The sequence below is a fragment of the Rhinolophus ferrumequinum genome, chromosome 12 (assembly GCF_004115265.2).
Source record: "Rhinolophus ferrumequinum isolate MPI-CBG mRhiFer1 chromosome 12, mRhiFer1_v1.p, whole genome shotgun sequence".
In the NCBI taxonomy this organism is placed as follows: Eukaryota; Metazoa; Chordata; class Mammalia; order Chiroptera; family Rhinolophidae; genus Rhinolophus; species Rhinolophus ferrumequinum.
The window spans coordinates 23,748,618-23,767,543 of NC_046295.1; the positions used below are offsets into that span (position 1 = coordinate 23,748,618).

Sequence of the window (18,926 nt, forward strand, 5' to 3'; positions counted from 1 at the left end):
GCTCAGCTCCAGGTTCTGTTGCCATTGCTAGTTGCAGGGGGTGCGGCCCACCATCCCTTGCAGGATTCGAGGAATTGAACTGGCAGCCTTGTGGTTGAGAGCCCACTGGCCCATGTGGGAATTGAATCGGCAGCCTTCGGAGTTAGGAGCATGGAGCTCTAACTGCCTGAGCCACTGAGTGGGCCCCCATAGCAACCTTTTTCATAATAACAATAGTTTGAGTCATTTGTCTTTTTGGTACTGATTTATAGGAGTTGTTTATATTTTCTACATCAAAAGGGAATACTGTAGATAATTTTTTTTGATAAATTATTTTATAAACAATAAAATGGAATGAACTATTGAAACCTCCAACAAGGTGGATAACTCTCAAAAACATTATGTACAGAGGAAGCAGCCCAAGTAACCTATTAGTTGTTATTAGAAATACAAAACAGCTATCTCTGGCAGGAATTGTGGTGTGACTAGAGTGATGGAACTCTTCTATCTCTTGCTCTGGCTGGTTGTTACATAAATATATATATACTATGGTCAAAAATCATCAAATTGAATACTTTAAAATTTATGCATTTTTTTGCATGTAAATTATACCTAGATTTTTAAAAAGCTAATAGAATATTTCAAAAGTATATTTAAAAACTGGTCAAATCAACCACCCCTGTCTTCAGTGATTGTATTTCAAGTCCTAAGTATAAGGTACTATAGAGGTTAGTCAGTGGCCTGCAGGTTTTTTTGATGAGTTGGTGGTATAAAATAAGTTAAAATTTTTTTTAAATCTTATGGATAATCATTGCTTAAATACATACATGAGGTCTGGTAATTAAGTTCGTGAACTCATCCTAGAAAAAGTGCTACATACCTCATTGCTGAATATCACTACAGTCACCTTCGAAGTACTCCCCTTGGGTAGCTGTGCACCGACGCCAGTGCCTAGTCCATCCTTCAAAGCAATTTTGGAACTCTTTTTCTGGAATGGCCATCAGAGCTGTCGTCATATTACCCTCGATGCCCTGAATGTCATCATGAGTAGGGAGGGTGTTCCAATACAATTATTTGTTTACTGGCTAAAAACTCCCTCAGAGACTGTGCTATGTGAGCTAGTGCATTGTGATGTACGAGCCATGAATTGGTGAAAAGTTCAGGTCGTTTTTGTTTAACTCGTTCACACAGCCTTTTCAGCACTTCCAAATAGTAAACTTGGTTAACTGTTTGTCCAGTTGGTACAAATTCATAATGAATACTCCCTCTGATATATATTTAAAAAAAAAGTTTAGCAACATCGTTGCAACAAGTTCACGATCTTAATTGTCATGCTTCAGTATTCCCATAATGCTATATGTTAAAGAACAATTAAGACATTCTTCCACCAAAATAACCAGGCGTCCTTGTTGTTGTTATGGGTCATTGAGTTGGCTCTGACTCCTTGAGACCCAGGAATGAGTGATGTCCACAATGTCCTGTCCTCACGGCCCTGCTCAGCTCCTGTAGATTCATGCCTATGGCTTCTTTCATGGAGTCAATCTATCTCATGTTGGGCCTTCTTCTCTCCCTGCTGTCTTCTATTTTTTTCCCTCAGAATTATTGTCTTTTCCAAAGAACGCTGTCTTCTCATGATGTGTTCGAAGTAGGACGGCTTCAGTTTTGTCATTTTTGCCTCCAGTAATGTTTTGGGATTAATTTCCTCTAGGACCCACTTGTTCATTTTTCTTATGGTCCAAGGTTCAGAGGTCCTACCTTTATTTAAAGTTTGCCTTAGGAATAGTGGGATAGGTCTTTTTTCCTCCTTAAGGAAAGAGCTTTGATTTCACAATTAGCAAGAAGATTGCAACATACTACAGATGGGAAGATACGGTTTCTCTACTGACAAAAATGAACAGGGCAAGTACAGAAGTGCTGTTATGCTCTAGCCAAGGTTATCAAGATCAAATTGTTGCTGTGATCTATTGGTAAAATATAGACGAACAGAGCAATAGAACCCCCAAACGTCAAGTTTGAAAGCAGCCTTATTGTTCATTTTTCGGGTAGTTCTCAAATGACAGTGCAAGGAAATCTAGGGGCCTGTGAGTATAATAAAGCTTTACCTGGTTCTTAATATGATGAGAAAAATGAGAATGAGTACTATCTTTCCATCCATTCATTGATGTTTGTGTAAGGTAATCATTCTTTTATTCTGAGATTATGACCTTTTAAGTTTTTGGTGTCAAAAATAATTTCTTATGAAATAATGGCAACTTACAGTAATACTGTTGATGTTTTCATGTTGACAACCCTCTATTAGTCCCTCACTCTTTCTGTTTATTTTATTTTATTGATCTATCTAATTGATCTAATTGCATCTGGGTTTTAATGGTAAGACTAGTTATAAAAAGGGTTCTTCATATATCTATTAATATTGTACAATTTACTTATCCCAATAATAAATTTAAGGCCCAAATTAACTTAAAAGCCTAGCTATTTCCTCATGCATTTAACCTAAGATTTCATCTGCAACCTGGTTTGAAGTACCTTCACACTGTGACCCTTTCATACTAGCCTGACCTAATTCTACAGGTGTCTTTGCCAAAAATGCCCTTGCTTTTATATTGCATTCTATAGTTTACATAATTCTTTATATATAGGGGTCCCAAAAAAATGTATGCAAGTGGACACTTTGGTCAATGTTGCTCAAGCAGTAGTTTGCTGTAATCAGATTGATGCTGATGGTAACCACTTTGAGCACCTCTAGTAATTGCAGGAGTCAAACATGACTAGTATTCATCTTTTGTTGTTGGTATATATTGAGTATTATAGTTGGAATAGTTTTTTCCTTTCTTAAACAGTGTATAAATTTTTTTGTCACACTCTGTATATTAGCTTGTTTGATCCTCCCATCACTTTAGTGAGGAAAGCTGGTATTATTATCTACCTTTTACAGATAAAATCAAGAGATTTGGGGAAGCAATATCACTTGTGCTTGGTCATACAAGCAAGTAAAAGGAACAGAAAGGACTTAATTTTCTATCATACTCTCCAGAATTAGTTCCCTAAGTATAGGGGATATCTCATCTCAGGTGAATTGACAAGGACACCTATTTTAACCTTGTATAGGACTAACCTGAAGTAGGTTTTCAAAACTATGTGTTAATTTTGTATCTTTCACAACAAAGACATATTAAGATTTTTTATTAAGTTATGGATTCTAGGTTTCCTTTGAATTAGAATCAAAGTAACCCTTCAGGGTAAACCTAAGATACAATCAAGTTCTTAGTTTATAGATTCATTCATTCAACAAATATTTATTAGGGTATTATTGTAGATCAGACCACACTTTTAAGTATTATCCCCCAGTCTTGGCCCCACAACTTAACAAAATCACTCCTCATTCATCAATGAGCTTCAGAGATATGGACACCGTAACTCTCTACATTTAGCTGTCCTATATGTCAAGTCCTAAAACCCTGCATTTTACACCATTAAAGTTGTCATACTGTCCTGATAATTTCCTCCATATTCCCTTCCCACAAAGCTCTATCAAGAATGTAAACATCGCTGAATTTAAATTATAGTATTTAGCTTTTGTGGAGTTGATGTCTTACTATAGGTTCAATTAAGAAGTTCTGTGGACCTAAATGTAATAATATGAGTTACAAGAAATAGTTCTTGATTAAATATGTAACACATAAAATTACACTTGGAGATAGTATAAATAGAAAGATATTTTAGTCTGAAATAAACTATTATAATTAAATTGTAAAATTTCCATCTGTCCTATTAATTCAAGGAGATTACTGATCATATCTAGCAAACCAAACATGATATTATAAATAGGTTGAAAACTAATTTGTTCATATATTTTGAAGTTATTTTTATAAATTCTGTTCTCAGAGAATTGTTTTAAGCTGTGGAACAGATACTTCTTTTTACATGTAAAACTGAGAAAGTTTTCAGAAGAAATGAAAATTTTTAAGGACAATTGGAGTTTTCTTATCATATTTTATGTGACTAATTCTGTATTTATCAGTAATATAAACTCAAATTACACATTGTCAATTCACTATATTGATCCAGAAATTAAAACATCTGTCAAATACCATTTCTGATAGTATTCCAGGGTATGTAAGAGAGGCAAAGAAAACATATATGGTGTGAGATTATTTTAAATATCATAAAAAGCTTCTAATTTTAAAATTTTAATGGAAAGAATGGGTGTGAATGTTAGATCTGATTACATCTGTATGATATTTCAATATGCACTTTATTTCAGAAGGACAACAAGAATGATCACCCCAAGAATAGTTAATACTAGTTACAAGCATTTCAGAAACTGTCTAGGTGCAGATGAAAAGCAAACTAATAGAACAATAAAAGATCTCAATAGTCCTTTGGATCAGTCATTCTAAGAGGAACATTTTTGGGCAGCAAGGCTACCTCCTCAGTACAGTTTTTCTCTGAACCCCAGGACTTTCCCCACTATTCAAAATGTTTTTATTCATCCTGTGGGCCTCCCTGCTTCCCTTCACCGATTACTTTTCAGGGTCATTTTATTCTTTTCTTCTCCAACCTCCTTGGCTTGAAAAATTAGTATTCCTCTTGGAAGTATCAGTTCCTTCTGTGATGTAAAATTTATAATTTCAACATTGCATAAGCATTTTTAGGAGATGGTTTTAGATTCTATAATTAGAATCAGTATTCATCTAGTATGTCTTTGATTTGGTCTCAGGGACCATTATTCAATTCTAGGCTATGTTTTCCTGGGCTCCCTTGCTACCTACAGATCCTTTACATAAGGTAATTTATAGTACCCATGTTTCAAGAAAACCAGCAAATTTTACTTTATCCCTTATCCCTAATCAGATCACTAACTCAAGTCAATCTTTATCTCCAATCTCTTTTCCTCCCCATTGGTGTTTTATTATTTTTCTAACCCAGAGGAGCTAGACTCCTAGATTAGGTATTTCTTGAATTTACATATTGTAATCTCATCTGCTCATTTCCTTAGTCATTGTACATTTGGTAATTGTGTTATTATAGATCATTATCTATGAAACCATTTTGTTTTTCCACAGGAGTGTCTGGAACCCCTGCTGACCTATCCTTAAAGAGTTACTCTGAAATATATCTATACTTAATCAAAAAGTTTCAAAGAAGTAAATGTTTATTTCTGTAACTAGGAAAATTAAGGTTTCTGTTTTTAATACTACACTTTGAATGCCTTCAAATTTCAAAGCTGTCAAAAGAGTTTTGTTTGTGTCTCTATATTTTATTTTTATGTCTCTATATACATATCTACCTAATATTCACTGTACTTTATATGTATGTAAGCATAAAAGGAATGATGTTTATAAAATAATCAACATATAAATGCCTATTATTTTTATAAATAACTTAGGCCTCACACTTTACCAATGCTAAACAGCTATTTTCTCATCTTGTTTTTTGGGGACTTTTTCTTCACAGAGTCAAAAAGGAAATCAAACTTATACTTGACCAACTAAAATAGATATTACAGTCTCTTTTAATGATAGTTTCATGAACCTTAAAGCAGGAGGAGATGCTAAATAAAACCCGTTACTTCCTGATGATGATGAGGCTGGAATTGCATCCATTAGGGAATTAGGGACAGAGCAGGAAGTGGAACGCTCTGTTCCTACGCTCTGTTCAATACACCATATTAACTGAGGCAGCTGCTCAAGCCTTCCCTCTGTCTGTATTTAACATATATTTGATATTCTGTGTTCTAAACCCTCAGCATGTTGGATATGAGGAAGAATGACCATATTGAATATGAGGAATAAGGGAAAAGATGTGGTATCATATCTCTTGAACTGTCAGACAGGAGCTAACAGTACATAATGAGGTCAGAAAAGTCACAAAACCCAAATCCAGCAGCCTAAGACCATTCAGAAAAGGAGTAAAGATTCTTACATATCTTGGAAGGTCCAGAAGTCACCACTGAATTACCGAACAATAAAGCACTGGTGTTAAGGGAAAAAAATCATCAAGAAATGGTTAAATTATGTTCACTGTATGTGATCTGGAAAAGCAAAAAAATGGATATGAAGTTCAAAAAGACATAGGCAAAATGACTAAAATTCAATTCAACAGTTGTCTAAACTTATTACAAGTATTACTAATTTTGCTTCCTACTTTAAAAAATATCAATGGTTATTAACCAGGCAAGAAAATCATAGTAACTTGGTTTCCTGTTTGACGCTTTCTGTATTATAAAAAAGGAGAAAAAGAAAATAATTATCTATTGTCTCTTAAAGCATTTTAAAAGAGCTTTTAATGAGCACTGCCGGGGAATTAAACACAATCAGATATTGCTTATAGAAATAACTCAGCTAGCGGCAAAAGTAATTCATAAAGAATTATCATGCCTGTTAGAATGTCTTTCATCAAAAACAAGAAATGACAAATGCTGGCGAGGATGTGGAGAAAAGGAACACTTGTACACTGTTGATAAGATTGTAAATTAGTGCAGCCACTATGGAAAACAGTATGGAAGCTCCTCAGAAAATTAGAAATAGAACTACCACGTGACCCAGCAATTCCACTTTTGGGAATATATCCAAAGGAAACAAAAACACGATGTTAAAGAGATACGTGCACCCTCATGTTCATGGCAGCATTGCTTATAATAGTGGAGACATGGAAACAAAGTAAGTGTTCTTCGCTGGATGAATGGATAAAGAAGCTGTGGTATATATATACACACAATGGAATATTATTCATTCATAAAAAGAAGGAAATCTTGCCATTTGCAACAACATGAATGAACGTTGGGGCATTAAGTCAGACAGAGAAAGACATAATGTATGATCTCACTTACATGTAGAATCCAAAAAAATACAAAAAACAAAAATAAAAATCATAGAAAAAGAGATCAGATTTTGGGTTATCAGGGATGGAGGATGTGGGGTAGGGGAATTGAATGAAGGTAATCAAAAGGTACAAACTTCCAGTTATAACGTAAATAAGCACTGGGGATGTAATATAGCACATGATGACTATAGCTAACACTGCTGCATGATGTAGGTGAAAATTGTTTAGAGAGTAAATCCTGAATTTGCATTCCGAGGAAAACATTTTTTTCTCTTTTTTGGTATTTATATGAAATGATGTATGCTAATTTATTGTGGTAATTATTTCACAATATATGTAACTCAAGTCATAATGCTGTATACCTTAAACTTATTAAAAAAATTCTATTTGAGAAAAATATGTATGTTTATAAGGACAGGTGTTTTAACTTCTATACCACTTATAAAGGTTTGACAGTGAGGGCATCCTCATTTCACTGAGTATGATGAAAAGATCACAGTTATCAGAGTATTTGACTAAACACACCAAGCTCAAAATGTAGGCCTCAAGTAATTTTATCTGAATTATTTGGTTTACCTTACTGATTAAATTAACTAGATAATTGCCAAATTTATGCCATTTAGAGATAAACCTCCTATGAGAGGAGTAATATTTTGGCATTAGCTAATGAATCTTTCTAAGAAAACAGTTGCTGATTTTCTAAAAAGATATTTAAAACCTATTGAATTTATGGTGCAAAGCCCAGATATTATAATAAAATATTACTTTCTTTGCTGGTCACTTACCCCACCCTGAAGATACTCATTAAAGTAAAAAAAAAAAAAAAAAAAGTACAGTATTAAAATCTTGGAAGGATCTTTCTACATGTGTACTTTTTCTATTTTAAACTGATTTTGAGATGCGTATCATATTAGCAGGAATGTTGAACTGCTTGTCACTGATGCTGTCATTTTCATTCATTTTTGTGTAGTCACCTGGGCAGCCTTGTAACTGTCCTCTCCAGACAGCATCTGCGATGGCTCTGGGACTTCAGCGGAAGGGAGCCTTTTTGGATAGGCAAGTATTTGTGCTGTACTGAGGAAGGAGGCACAACGTGAAGAGAACAGCTCTCTTCTGTGGACGAAATGATTGTGGTTTTATAACAACAGACAGTGTTGCATGGTCGGGCAGTCTATTTTTTAAAACTCATCTTAATCACACAATACTTTCATTTCTAGACATCTGTTTCAAAGAAATATTAAAGGATGTGGTTCTGTTTACTGGTAAGAGAATTCAACAAATGGTATTTCTAAAAGTAAAAAATTAGAATTAGCTATAAATAGAGGATGGTGAAATGAATTATAGTGTATCGTAGGAAGGAATATTAAATATTTCATGCTTTTGTAAGATATTAAATATTAAAGACATGACAAAATGCCTTATGTTTCTTAATTCATTCAATAAATATATGTTGGATGAATATTATGTAACATATGCAATGTGTTACATTTGTGGTAAGGTACTAAGTAAGAAAGCAGAGACCATAGCCATATGAAGCATGAAATAATTTAGAATAAAAAAGAAATTTATATATATTAGATATGTATATTTATACATTTATATACATGTACACATATACATACATTTATAAAAAGAACTATGCCAGGGATGGCCCGTTAGCTCAGTTGGTTAGAGTGTGGTGCTCTTAACAACAAGGTTGCCGGTTCGATCGCCACATGGGCCACTGTGAGCTGCGCCCTCCACAACTAGATTGAAACAACTACTTGACTTGGAGCTGATGGGTCCTGGAAAAACCCACTTAACAACAACAACAAAAGAAATGTATCAAAGAATTAGAGCTGTTGTACCTCCAGATACACTTATTTTCTGAAGTTGTAATATTTTCTACAATTTAACAATAATACAAATACTTTCAAGTCACTTTACAACTAGGAGCATTCTCAGGGCTTAGCTAAGTCACTTTTCTCGCTATCTCGCCTTAAAGGTACTGTGTTTCAGGGAACTCTAATAAAACCCATTCCTGGCTTCTCAAAATCTCTTTAATACTCACTGAGTCTCTAAATTCTGAAATTATGAGAGTATTAAGTTGAAGTTGGAGGGTAGGTTTTCTCTGCATCCACAACAACTGATTTCAAGGCTCTGTCCCCACAAAAATACTTAAGCATAGCATCACCTGATCAATAATTCAAGGAAACAATCCAGAAGAAGACAGGTTATTTCTAACAAAAATTAGTTCATTTTATTCTATCCCAAAATACTTGACTGAGAGTCAGTTGGGAGATTATATGCTATGTAACTAAGACTGTTTTCAGAGTCAAGTTTGGTTTGGGAGATGTCAGATCAGGCTATGAGGGGTACTTTTCTCCACTGACTCTTTTTATTTCTCTTCTGAAGGAGAGTGAGGAGGAGGAATGTTTCTTTAAGAAAAATTACCAGAGCTTTACAACGTTAAAGTGTAATTTGCAAAAATTGCCAGTGGGAGTAGAGAGACAAGTTGAGAAAAGCTGCTTTTTATTGGAATTGTAACAGATTGAAAAAAGTCTTGAGCTCTAGACTAAAAATAATACTCAGTAAGCTACTTTCACATATGAAAACGAAGACATTTAAATAATGAGGAAGAAGAACAATAGACAAGAATGTATCTGTGTTCCTGATATGGAAGTTCTACCTGTAGAATAATAAGAACAATAATTGCCATTTATCAGACAATTGTATTTGCTATGTGTTTGACATATCTTATTTAACCCTCAAAAACAGCCCTAGTTAATGCTATTTTTTATTCCTATTTCTTAAGTGAGGGAACTAAAACTTAGAGTGGTTAAGCAACCTGCCTAAAGATGCTCACCTAGCAAGTGGTGGAGCTGGGATTCGAATTTACATCTGCCTGAACCCAAAGCCTTATGTGCTTAGTTACATCTTATAGGATTCCTAGGTCCTATTCCATGTTTTAGAATGTAGGACCATGTTTACATGTAATTACTGAACTTAGAGCAATAGACTGATATGATATCCAAGTATTAATGTGATAAATGCTTTGGCACATTCTTTTGTTCACATTAGGTTTGAATGACCAAGTGCGTCCTGGCTACTGGGAGTGGATTGGCGGTGAACCTGTCACCTTCACCAACTGGAGGAGAGGGCCCCCTCAACGTTCAAAGCCTGGCAAGAACTGTGTTTTGGTTCAAAGACAAGGAAAATGGCAAATAAAGGACTGTAAGAAGGGCAAACCTCACAATTATGTGTGCTCCAGGAAACTCTAAGTGTAACTGGCTTTACAGGTGCCCAGTGGGATTTCTCACCTATTTATTTACCGGATTTGTGCATATTGCTCAATAGAAAATAAGGTGCATAACTGACTTGGTACTTCTTTTTTTTATCATAGTGTATGAGTGATTCTATCTAGTAAATAAGGAACATAAATGAATAGTTCCAGGAATATTGATAAATGAATATTTCTTACAGGAAGAGATATACTTCTTGCATCTCAATCTCTTTCAAAATAAATGCCTGATGTATTATATGGTGCAAGATTTGCTTGTTCCAGGAGATCCCCATTCCAACCCCACCCCATATCTCAGTCAGCACCAATTTCAAGGTTTCTGAATTTTTTCGGTCCCCGTACCTTAAACGAGTCCATTCTGAAATCAATATTGCAGGTGCTTCTACTTATTCAGTCTGAGTGAAACTAACCCTACCAGTTCATTAAATCAAGGTTGAACTGCAAAGGGTTGCTTTGTCCCTTTGGAGCCCTTTTAAATATGAAACCTGAAATAAGAGGCTGTGGATCAAAAGGAGAGTTTTCTGTGGCAAAAAAGGAAAGCTTTAGATGGAAGAATTTTGCTGATGGAAGCTCATCCTGCAAATCTCTAGTTCAGGTAAGAATTCTGGGGCTACCTGTACTTCAGAGGTCTACTCATCACTACTCATGAGACATATATCCTTTTCCAATAAGAATGTTGGCATTGTACCATTCCAAGGCTAATTATTGGGTTTCTCCAGCCTTACAGACTCATGAAAAATTTGAAGTAACATGAGCCTCTCTTCATTCGTGTTTGTAGCAGTGACTAGCATTTCTCAAAGACATTTGGAATAAAGAGTATATATAAGTGATGGTTAATATATGGAAGAGAAATATGCCTCCTCAGAAGTGTCCCAATGAGCAAGGCTGATAAACAAAGAAAAATAATACTGAAAACAGAGCCTTTGAAAGCCTATATCCTCAGAAAGGATTTTGATACAATTTTGAGCCCTTAAATAGTTAATATTTGTAGAAATGCCATATTAACTTGATTCTCTAATGTAAAGGTACCTTATTAATTTATAATGTCACCTGTGTAAAACATTTTTATAGCACTGAAGCATATTGCAGCCTTACAAGAACACCCTTCTGAAATCAAGTTTTAATTACAGGAAATTAGAAATTTATTTCTGAAACATTTACTCAAAATTTTCCTCTTTTCATAATCACTAAAAAATATGGTTGTGCCAAATGTAACTTGCTATATGAGCACCAGTGTAACTTCAGAATCAAAATGAGCTTACCAAGTAGACAAAGCTTTGGTGTAGGTTTTATTATAGTAATACCATTGGTGAAATTTTAAAACACTGAAGAAACTCAAGTCTACTTTCTGGATGTAAAACATGACAAGCTTTTTTTATTTCTGCTCATTTATCAATATTTTGGTTAATAGAAATATTTACAAAGAGAGGCTGGGATAAGATTTAGACATTCTACCTCTTAATAAAGGTACACATCATTGTGGAGTCAGGAGGCTCCTTACCTTAGTTATCACAAGTAGGTATTGGACTGATACAATATACAGGTCTCCTGTATGACACAAGCTGTCTCTGGTGCTTAACTAAAAGATGTTAAATCCATTCTCCAGACCAGTTCCAATCCCCTCTGATCCGCTGGTCTCTGCAGTGTGGAAAGGTGTGATGCCAGATAAACAAAGAGTTGTTTACTTCAAGGGTTATATCTTAGGGTGGGAAGTAAAAGTTCAAGGTATGAGAAATTCCAGGGCCCCTCCTTCTTACTGGAACTCTAGAACTATGTTAAACTTTAAAACTGGAAATCCAGAACCATGGCAACTAGTATGTAGAATCTTCTTAACCTGATAGATTTTATTATACATTTTTGCAATGACAGTGATATTTAAGTGTAATTGCAATGTGAGCACAAAGAGAGAATATTTTGAATTTTTATAGCAACCAGAAGAATGTTTAAAAATATTCCTGATCATGAAGGCATTAATCAAGTGGTAAAATCCAAGTAATTGAAAGAAGATACAAATAAAATTTCAGGCAAGTATGGGTGCTGGGAAGTGGTCATCATGACCTTCACTTTTTCTCATGATTGGGTTTGACTGTGTGGGGAGAAGTAAGTGATTGTCATGGTTCTCTCCACTTTGATTGGTAATTGTCACCCTTCAATTTCTGGTGGGAGTAGGAAGGAAGGAAATGGAGCAATGGTAGAAGGGGACTGGGAGATTATACAAGAGGAAAGGGAGAGAGGAGGAAAGGGTTGAGTAGCAAGAGATGGGGACTGATGGTAGTTAAGAAGGAGAACACCAGAAAGAAGGACCTGAATGCCACCTAGCTCTTCTCCCCACACTTGAATACGGATTCAGGAAAAGACCCACTTTATTCAATGGCATCAACCCAGCAAAATAGTGTGCAGCTTTTCAGAGTCTGGTGATTTTTGGTCTTCAACAAAAGAATACATGTATACAATAACATATATTTGCTATACATAAACTTCAAAATGATATAATTATTTTATCTCCTTCCAAGGAGTAGTAAAGATGAACCAGGTGACATTAGTTACATTTCTGTTTTGTTTATTTTTAACACAGCTGAAATCAGTATACACATATTTTCATTAACAGTACGTTCTGTATAATTTAAACCATAAACTGATGCTGATTAATTTCTGCAACAAAGCAGCATATTAAATGTACTGTATCTACTGTTGTATCAGAATTAATAAAATAAACATTTCTAGTTCTGAACCACTGTTTTTAATTTTTAACATTTTCTATTTATTCTACCCATTGTTAGAAAGGATGGAAAAGAAAGCTCAACATGTCTTTTTTATCCTTAACTCTGAGATCAGTCTTTAGCTATATGGCTTCCATCCATCTACCCAGCCACTCATTCATCCATTCACCCACCATTCATTTAACAAATAATTGAATATGGAGTGCCAACCTGCAAGTGACATTACCCTAGATACCGGAGATATTGTAGTGAATGAGAAAAACAAATAAAAATATGAAAGCATCATGCATATATGCTTGTTTCTAACAGTTTTTTTTAAAGCATGGAACTTTCTATCAGGACGGATGTCACAGAGGCAATCATTGATTATATTATCACTTTTTAGAACTGGACTGATACAGACAGCTCAGGCTGTCTTTTGTTATATTTTTCTCCTGATTACAAAACTGGTGTTAAATTCTTGAGCTTATATTCAGCTCAAAGTGTTATTGATAGCAGCTAACCCAAGTTTCCTGTCTCCAGATCAAGTTAGGAACTAAAAGTTTCAAATCTACTAATTGGTTTTGCAGCATTTATTTTTTTTCCAAAAAGACAGCAGTATGTCTCTTGGTGTCTTTGAGATTCCTGGAGTAATACAAATAAAAAAGAGATAACTTTGATATCATCTCATCTAACATCCATATTGTACAACAGAGTAGACCGAGTTCCTCAGAAGTTAAAGAGGTAAGAAGTCAGCACTAGAACCAGAGTATGTATTCCAAACTGTAGGTTGAATCTTTTCTAATTATTTCACATATTTATTACCACTTTGAGCAAACGGTTTTATGTAGTCAAGGAAAATGTCTTTGAATGATGAGTATGATAACAGTCACTATATACTTGAAAACATTATAAGTGAAAAGATGGACACAAAAGGTCATGTATTGCATGATTCCATTTATATGAATTTTTTTTTTGAGGGAATGAAAATGTTCTAGAATTAGATAGTGGTGATGGTTGCACAACATAGTGAATATACTGAAAACTACTGAAGTATATACTTTAAAATTTTATGTTATAGGAAGTATATCGCAATTAAAAATGCTATTTAAAATCATATAAAATTTATTCTAGAAAGCTATAAATGGGTTGATATGTTTGACTCATCCAAGATACTTTTTCCAGTCATTGTACCATGTCTCGTTCAGGTTTCTGTTTATTTGTTTATATGGTTTGTTAAGGGGAAGAGATTACTGAGTCAACATATTTTTTAATTTAGAGTACTGCTTTATTGATTTCCTTCTCTTTCTCCCTATTAATCATGAGGGAACACTTACTGATAGCAGAGTGTGTCTGGATGTCTATAATATCCAGACTTCCATGATTTTCTTAAAATTAATTTTACAAGTCTTTAGAACAGGATCATGCAGGAAATGAATATACTATCCTTATAACTTACACATGTAACTGTTCATTTTGAACAGTTTTTATAGGTCTTATATTCTGCTAAGCAATAAAATTTAGTTTATCTTAACATGGAAAGGAACAAAAATCAACCAACACTTCCATTAAAGGTCTTACAGTAACCTGCAATACTTTTTATAAGCAATGAAGTATGAGTTCACCTTTTATTTCTATCCTTCTCTATATTTTTGCTTCCCAAAGGCAATCAATCCCAATTTACCCTCCAGAAGAAAAATGAAAAAAGATATACTATCCTAACACTAGTGAAAAGAAAACTGGAGTGGCAATCTTCATATCAGAGCAAAGACTATTACCAAGGAGAAAGAAGTTTATTTTATAATTTAAAAGGGCCACTACATTGAGGACACAATAATCTTAAACATGTATGCATCTAGTAACAAAGTTTAAAAATACTTGAAGGAAAACTGATAAAATTGCGAGGAGAAATCAGTAATTATAGTCAGAAATGATAATACCCCTCTCTCAATAATGGATAGAACAAGCAGGCACTTTTAGAACACTCTACCCAATAAGAGCAGAATGTACATTCTTTTCAAGTGCACACAGAACATTTACTAGGGCAGACCATATTCTGGGATGTAAAATGAGTCTTGATAATTTTAAAAGATTCAAGTCATACAAAATATGTATTCTGACCACAATCAAATTTAATTAGAAATAAATAACAGAAATATATCTGGAAAATCCCCAAGTGTTTGGAAACTTACAGACTTCTTTACTGCATGGGTTAAAGAAGAAATTAAAGGGGAATTTAGAAAGTATGGTGAATTGAACAAAAATGAAAACACAGCACATCAAAGTTTGTGGGATGCCATTAAAGCAGTACTTAGGGGAAATTTTATAATACTAAATGCCTGTATTAGAAAGCAAGGTCTTAAGCTTAGCTTCCACCTTACTAAACTAGAAAAAGGAAAAAAAAGCAGAAATAAGGAAATAAAAATTACCAGAGTCAAAATCAGTGAAATAGAAAATCAATAGTAACAGTTTTTTATTTTATTTTATTTTATTTTTTTAGTAACAGTTTTTTAAATGTCAAAAGATTTGAACAGATATTTCACCAAAGAAGATATATAGATGGCAAATAAGTACATGAAAATATGTCAATATATTAGTCATTAGGAAATTGTAAATTAAAGCCACAATGAGATAGTATTACACACCTATTAGAATGGCTAAAATTAAAAAGACTGACAATAACAAGTATTAGTCAGGATACAATGAACTCTCATACACTGTGGGTGGAAATATAAAATAGTCCAACCACTTTGGAAAACAATTTGGTAGTTCTTAAAAAATGGTAAACATGTACATGCCATACGATCCATCCAGCCATTTAACTCCTAGGTGTTTACCCAAGAGAAAAGACTAAATATTTTCTTTCAAAGATTTATACATGAATGTTCATAGCAGCTTTATTTGTAACAACAAATTAAATAACTAAATGTCCACTATCTTGTGAATGGATAAACAAAATATAGTATATACTTACAAAGAAATACTACTCAGGAATATAAAAGAATAATAAAAAATGAGATATTGCTACAACAACATGGATGATTCTCAGGATAATTATGCTGATTGTAAGAAGCCTGACCAAAAAATACATAGTGTGTATATACTCCATTTACAGAAAATTCTTTATAGTGCAAACTAATCTATAGTGACAGAAAGCAAAACAAGTGTTATCTTTGAATGGGAGAGGAGGACAGGAAAGGGCACAGGAAGGGATTGCAAAGGGACACAAGGAAACTTTTGAGAGTGATGGAGTTTTTCACTATATTGCTTGTACTAATAGTTTCACAGATATATATATATATGTGTATATATATATATATACATATATATGTATATATATATGTATGTATGTATGTGTGAGGTCTGACAATTCGCGAACTTGTTGCAACAATGTTGCTAAACTTTTTTGATATCGGAGGGATTATTCATTATAAATTTGTACTAACTAAACAAACAGTTAACCAAGTTTACTATTTGGAAGTGCTCAAAAGGCTGCGTGAAAAAGTTAGACAAAAATGACATGAACTTTTCACCAGCAATTCATGGCTCTTACATCACAACAATACACCAGCTCACACGGCACTGTCTGTGAGGGAGTTTTTAGCCAGCAAACAAATAACTGTATTAGAACACCTTCCCTACTCACCTGATCTGGCCCCAAGTGACTTCTTTCTTTACCCAAAGATAAAGGAAATACTGAAAGGAAGACAGTTTGATGACATTCAGTACATCAAGGGCAATACAATAACAGCTCTGAAGGCCATTCCAGAAAAAGAGTTCCCAAATTGCTTTGAAGGGTGAACTATGTGCTGACGTCAGTGCATAGCTTCCCAAGGGGAGTACTTGAAAGGTGACCGTTGTGATATTCAGCCATAAGGTGAGTAGCACTTTTTTCCTAGGGTGAGTTCGCGAACTTAATTGTCTGTCCTCGTATATATACACATATGTCTAAATCTACCAAATTGTACACTTTAATAATGTGTTATTTATTGGATGTCAATTTTATACTCCAGTAAAGCTGTTTAAAGGAAAACAAAATAAAATCTACAACATGGTTGAAAATTTTCAGAAGAAAATGAAAGCTATATGCATGAAGATATATTTATTTCAGGACAATGAAAAATTGGAGCAAAGTTATATGATTTAAATATCTAATGGTGGTAGAATGCTTAATGGAACATTTTATTGCCTCTATTAAAATGATAATTCTATCACAATGTTAATTTAAAATAGCAGAATATAAAATAATATAGGCACTATTTTAATAGTTGCGCTGCAAGACACAGGCTGATGAAGAAGAAAAATAAGAGGTGGGTTTGTATCTCAATTCCACTGTTTACTAGCTGTATATCCCAAAGTCCCGAAACTTAGGTTTCTCATCTATAAAAGGGGGATAACAATAACTTCCTAGAAAAATTGTTGAGAAATTAAATATGAAACTATAAAGCATATGCCTGGGACATAGTAGGCACTCAATAAAAGTTCCTCTTTAAAAGCTGTAGAGAATGTGTGTGTGTGTGTGTGTGTGAGAGAGAGAGAGAGAGAGAGAGAGAGAGAGAGAGAGAGAGAGAGAGAGAGAGAGAGAGAGAGAGAGAGAGATGCAAAGTACCATGACAATGTCAAACAGTACTTGTTCTCACCAGTAAGTGGGGAAGGAGGATCTGGGGACAGGAGAGTTGGGGTTGTAAGTTCCATATTACAAGTGAGAACTGTTCATATTAGAACATTTGTGTTGAATAGTTTTTGGAGAAATCCAGGTGACCGAGGAAGCTCTTTTTTAAACCCCAATATGCTTTGCTTTCAGACATTAGGGAATAGTTTTTCACGTAACAGAAAGGATTGTTTGCTGCTAAGGACTTGGGGGATATTTTCTAAGAATGGCTTTTCCATGGAGCCATATTTTCAAAATTTCCTTTTGCATTCAGTATGCAAGGAGCATACTTGTTGCATATATTCAGTATTCATCATGCCCCCAAATGAACATGTGAACACTTAAATGGTGCTAAGTGGAGAGAACTGTGGTTCAGGGAATATGGGAGGCAGGAAGGAATAAAGCTAGAAGCTAAAGGACAGAAAAGACCAGCGGAGACTGGCTCCCAGTAAATCATCTTCTTCCTACCCATCAGTATCCTTGGGTCATTTCAGTGACTATCCACAAATAACAGGCTTCTTAGAGTTTCAGATTTGAATCAAGAGTTGAACTTTTGTTAATATGAATAAGGCCAGCCCTGCTTTATGGAAATCTTGAACCCAGGGTCAGGTACACAACAGAAGGTAAGCCTTACTGGAAAGTTCTGCTTTACTTTTACATTTTATTGTCATGATTTTTCAGTTTGTCTCATGCCACCTTGTTACTGAATTTCCACACCTTGGAGGGAAAAATGTGTAATATTTTAATATTTATGTTACAGATACTTAACATTATGTTTCTGCACAGGTGTTGCCAAGATAGTCAAGCCAACCTTTATTTATAGAGGGTAGAAAATATAAATCTGTCTAAAATCTTTCATGAAACGAAGGTCTTACTATTTCCAGGGTTGATTTTGGTACCTACTCTTGGAGAGCCTTAGAGAGGCGTTGTCAATACAAGGTGTCATTGTTTTAGCTTTCCTACCCATGACTTGATTTTCTCCCCAACTTCCCTCTCTGTTGGCAACTTTTCCTCACATTCTGTCGTACAGTTGGCCCCGAGTCAGTTGAAAGCTTTGCAAGTTGATTTTCCATTCCCATCTGAATTTTAGCTTAGCCGTGGAGCTGTTTTCCATGTGTTTTTAATCATTTGTTCATGTGTTATGAGCTTATAGGAACAATGTGGTTCCCCCAAGCTGCCTTCATTGTATAAGCAGAAACTGGCAAGGTGGCCAGTGGGGAAACTGTTTTCAGACAGATGCCCCTACACTCGTTTCTGTTGGTGATACACCGCCCCCATCATCCAACTGGAGGAAACAATTTACAAGCTGCACAAACTTAACTAACACACATAGAATTCTCTGGCATGAGTTACCTTTTCTAGGAGTGTACTTCTCCGTCAGGAGAGACTTACTTGGGAACTGTGGCTAGTAGGACAAAGTTCAAAGACCTACTCTGAGACTCTGGCCAGGCTGGAAAATAAAGGTTTAATCTGATTCTTCCCAGATTCAGTG

General features: G+C 34.6%; 1 protein-coding gene across 4 annotated transcripts in view; it reads left to right on the forward strand.

Annotated features, from left to right (window-relative positions):
• Nucleotides 1-12,743, forward strand: part of FREM1 (FRAS1 related extracellular matrix 1) — a 168,804-nt gene extending 156,061 nt beyond the window's left edge. For all 4 annotated transcript variants that reach the window (XM_033123895.1, XM_033123893.1, XM_033123900.1 and 1 more), the window contains 2 exons: nt 7,775-7,860; nt 9,865-12,743. In XM_033123895.1, coding sequence (XP_032979786.1) covers nt 7,775-7,860; nt 9,865-10,064 — 286 coding nt within the window. In that variant the 3' untranslated portion in view covers nt 10,065-12,743. The remainder of the gene's footprint in view (nt 1-7,774; nt 7,861-9,864) is intronic.
• The last annotated feature ends 6,183 nt before the right edge of the window (nt 12,744-18,926 follow it).